Below are 3785 nucleotides of genomic sequence, written 5' to 3' on the forward strand. Positions count from 1 at the left end.
TCCCCCGGCCCCTGACAGGATTTCCCCCCACCATGGCTCTGAGGAGCATCTCGGGGCTGGGGCACACGTAGGTGATCGGGGGCAGCCCGGGGCCGGGGAAGCGGGTTCCTCCCCCGGAGAAGGGGTGCTGGAGGAGGAGATTTTAATATAACGTGTTTGGTTACGTTGGGCCTGTTGAGGAGAGCCGGTGGGGTTGTTGGGGAGTGCCGCTTTTAGTAAGGGATGAGGTTGTAAATGCTAAATTCACAGCTGGAGAACGCAAGCTTTTTAAACTTTGTTTCCATCTTAATTTTTAGTATACTGTAAACATGGAGGTATTTAATTTGGCGGTCATCTGATGTTGATGTACTGCAGCAAAAATAGATAAAATTCATTGCTCTTCTCCACAGAGCTAAATCTGTTCCAGAAATAGTTGTGATTGCTCATTTATTTATTTATCTGGCTTGCTTTTTGAAGCGGCGAAATAGGGAGAGTGTGGAAAAAAGAGCTCTTAAGATACCATCAGAAAACAAGTCCTGCTTTTTAATTACCTGTTGGTCCTTAAAACTGGTTTCAGTGGCTTAGATAGCTGTACAGGTTCTGGGTTTGGTCTGTGCATTCTTAATATAGCTTCTGCTTTCCTTCACCAATGTTACTTTTTGGGTTTCAGTTCACAGAAATGATGTCTCTTGATATATCTGACAGTGCTCAAATCTATGCTGCGTTTGTGGTATACCTGGACCTCTTAGAAGGTAATTCAGTGATGTGACTGGATAGACATCTCAAGAAATGTGTTTGCCTTTAGGTGCTATTAAAGTTTCTGCACTAGCAGGACTTTTCCTACAAAGTCCTTGGTGTAGTTTTTGAAACTGAATGCAGTGACAGTTACCTAAGAACCAGATGGTATTTTGGTGCTGGAGATTTTTATCCTGTGCATTTACGAAGACGAGGGCCCTTTTTGTCCAGCAGTTACAGGTGCAGGCATTCCAGGGCAAAGACACTCAGCATGGAAAAAAAGCAAAAGAGGAGTAAGGGAAGGAGAAGGAACATAAAAAAGTGAAGTTACAAGTTCAGTGGTTGTGCTGATGATAGAATCCTCATTTGTAGATTAGTGTCAAAGTTACTAAATCATAGTATTTCGCTAAGGTTACTATTTAGCAGAAGGCTGATGTCTGCTGGCCTGATTAGGATGCTGCTTTCTGGAAAGGGCAAAGATCCCTATAGGAAAGAACATAATTTGGAAGTCTGGTGGTGATAATTATGACAAATGCAGTATAGTCTTCTGGTGTCTTGTAAGAGTGGAGCAGAGTTATGTGATATATAAACTTCTGCCTGCGATTCTTCCAAGTTGGCTTTATTTGAAAAGGGACTGAGCATAGGCAGGCAGCCAGCCTAATAAATGTTTCAGTTTCTCTTGGAGGCTGGTGGCTCTCAAGGTCAGGGAAGGGAGGGATTTTACAGGCCAGAAAGCACCCTCTCTGTAATTGTTACACGTCTGAAGAAAATGCCTTAATAGGCTTTAAGAGAAGGCTCCTGTAGTTCTGCAGCAAAAACTTTTAGCCTTATCCCTTCAAGTGGAAGGGAAGAACTGTGTGTTATCGCTAATCATGCTTTTAACACCTGCTCCTTCACAATTCAGGGTACTGATAAAGTCCAAATTTGGATTACAGTTTTATGCTGCACATGACTAAAGCTGCGTGTTTTTTATCTTCTTTTTGCCTTTTTGGAACAAAGCTTTGTCAGACAGGTCCCTGTTCACCATCAATCTGTGTAGCTCTGGAGTCAGCAGACTAGCACTACTCCTGTGGGTTTCTTTAACAGGATTGTTTTTCAGAAGGAGAACTTGACTGTTGAATGGGGTAGTTGTCTCTCATGGGAAATCTCCTGTGAGGAGAGGGAGGAAAAACAGAACCTTAGAGATTAACTGAAATACCAAATTTGATATTTGAATGATTAAAACTTGTGCTTTGTGTTTCTGGTCCTTCTCGTTGATGCTGAACCTTTCTAGGGAGAAACTGGCATGAAGTGAAGCATGTTGGAGTAGCAGAACTGCAACTTGTATGTTTACATGCACGTGAAAGAGAACAGGACAGTCTCCAAGTGATGGTGCCCGTACCTGTGCACATATCGTTAAGCCATGAGAGGTGAGGATATGGTCAGTGTTTGGCTCGCGTTACCAGTAAGATAAATGAAGAACAAACATATTTAACATGCTGTTGATGATTTGGTCAGGAGGGGAAGGAGGAGGAAACAAAAGGCGTATCAGAGGAAAGCAGTATCTCAGCCTATGAGCAGAACTATTTTGGGTGCTGCAAACATACATGTAAAGTTGAGATTTCTTTAATTTTCTGAGCTGCGTCAGTCTCTGCCTCTCCCTCTCTGAAAGTGGTACGCCTTTGATGTCAGCTTCCCACAGCAACTGACTTCTGCTGCTGATAAACACTTCGTATTGTTTAGAAGTTGCATATGCTCTAGGAGATAACAATCGATATCAAAGTATGTGTTTGAGACACAAGGTTAGAATACAAGACCTTCACAGCTTATGTTTTGAACATTCTTGTGTTGCTTTTTTGTAGTCTGGGAAATCTAGCAATACTTTTTATGTCACTGGGCTTTAAAGTGCCTAAGAGGAAAGAAATTCTCTCAGACTTGTCTAAGAATAAACTTTTTTTTTTTAAAACTGTCAAATCTGTGGATAAGGCTGGTGTGTTTGGTTTGCTTTGCTTTTTGTTTTGAAAGTATAATTTGGCTGCTTTCAACCAGAAATTCCTCTTACTTACCTGGAGTCTAACGTGTAACTGTCCCTTGAGCTGTGATTTTTGACTTGCTTTCCTTACACATGCAAGGCTAAGTAATTCTCAAGCAGAGGGCAACACAGCTATGACTTTGTGATACTACGGATATTTGCAGCCTAGAGAAATTCCGCTTTGGTAATTTTACAGTATATTTTAACTGGCCCTTAGAGCAACCTCAAACACACAGTAGGATTTACTCTCTGGTAATGGCTGCCTTCTCTTGCTGGTATTTGCCGTTCTTTCCTATGATGTCTCCGAAGACCTGAACTATTTCAGCTGCATCGTGTGGTAGTATATTTTTCAATTTCTTCTGTTCCTGCCCTTGCTAGGAGCGTGTGCTCAGGACTGGCTTTACAGATCTTGCTAGTGTTTGCTGTTTCCTCTTACTCTGTGGGCAGCAGCCTGACACAGTAGTAGGTAGCTAATGAATTGCACTGAGCAGACGTGTGTGTGTGTGCCGCTCTAGGAATGAGGTTTTAGACATGCTACGGTTTTTGCTTTTTTTTTTAAGTTTTAGAAATAGGTCAGTCTCTTGCACAGAGACTTCCATCTTAATTCTGCTGTGTTTTCCTAAGAGCGTATTTGTGAGGGGGAAGAAAACGACTTACTAGAAATCGAGGGATTTGAGTACTATCTACATGCTGAAAAAAACATTCCATTTGCAAATGTTGGTCAATCACTCCTGGGGCTTGGCCTTACAGAGCAGTACGGTGTGATCTCCACAACAGAGGAAAGCTGCTGAGAGGTCTTACCGGACGAAATGCTGAGCGTCATTCAGCCTGTCTGCAAGAAGCAGATCACTGTATGTGTGCGAAAGGGACCCACAGCTTTTCACAGTTCAAACTAGATTTTAGGTGGGAAAAAAAGGCAGCAAATTAGGATATGGGATCTTTGAGAAATTACACCTACGTGCTGAGTTGTTACACTTGTTTAATGCAGTAGGTTTCCACCTAGGTTGGAAACCTTGATTCCTGGCATTGGATCAATGCCAGGAAATATGTTCTAATTGAC

At 42.2% G+C, this 3785-nt stretch overlaps 1 protein-coding gene across 1 annotated transcript; it reads left to right on the plus strand.

The window, feature by feature from the left end:
- Positions 1-655: 655 nt before the first annotated feature.
- On the plus strand, positions 656-2127 carry TSEN15 (TSEN15 tRNA splicing endonuclease subunit). Its single transcript, XM_009697985.1, has 2 exons — positions 656-731; positions 1988-2127. The coding sequence occupies exons 1-2, from the start codon at positions 659-661 to the stop codon at positions 2125-2127; spliced, it is 213 nt and encodes a 70-aa protein (XP_009696287.1). The 5' UTR covers positions 656-658.
- Positions 2128-3785: the final 1658 nt, after the last annotated feature.

The sequence above is a fragment of the Cariama cristata genome, unplaced genomic scaffold, assembly GCF_000690535.1.
Source record: "Cariama cristata isolate BGI_N322 unplaced genomic scaffold, ASM69053v1 scaffold37323, whole genome shotgun sequence".
NCBI classification, from domain to species: Eukaryota; Metazoa; Chordata; class Aves; order Cariamiformes; family Cariamidae; genus Cariama; species Cariama cristata.

Bases quoted from the DNA above. Each gene is read 5' to 3' on its own strand.
- TSEN15 (XM_009697985.1), top strand. From the start codon at position 659: ATGATGTCTCTTGATATATCTGACAGTGCTCAAATCTATGCTGCGTTT. The intron at 732-1,987 runs GTAATTCAGTGA...GAACCTTTCTAG, and splicing joins ATACCTGGACCTCTTAGAAG to GGAGAAACTGGCATGAAGTG.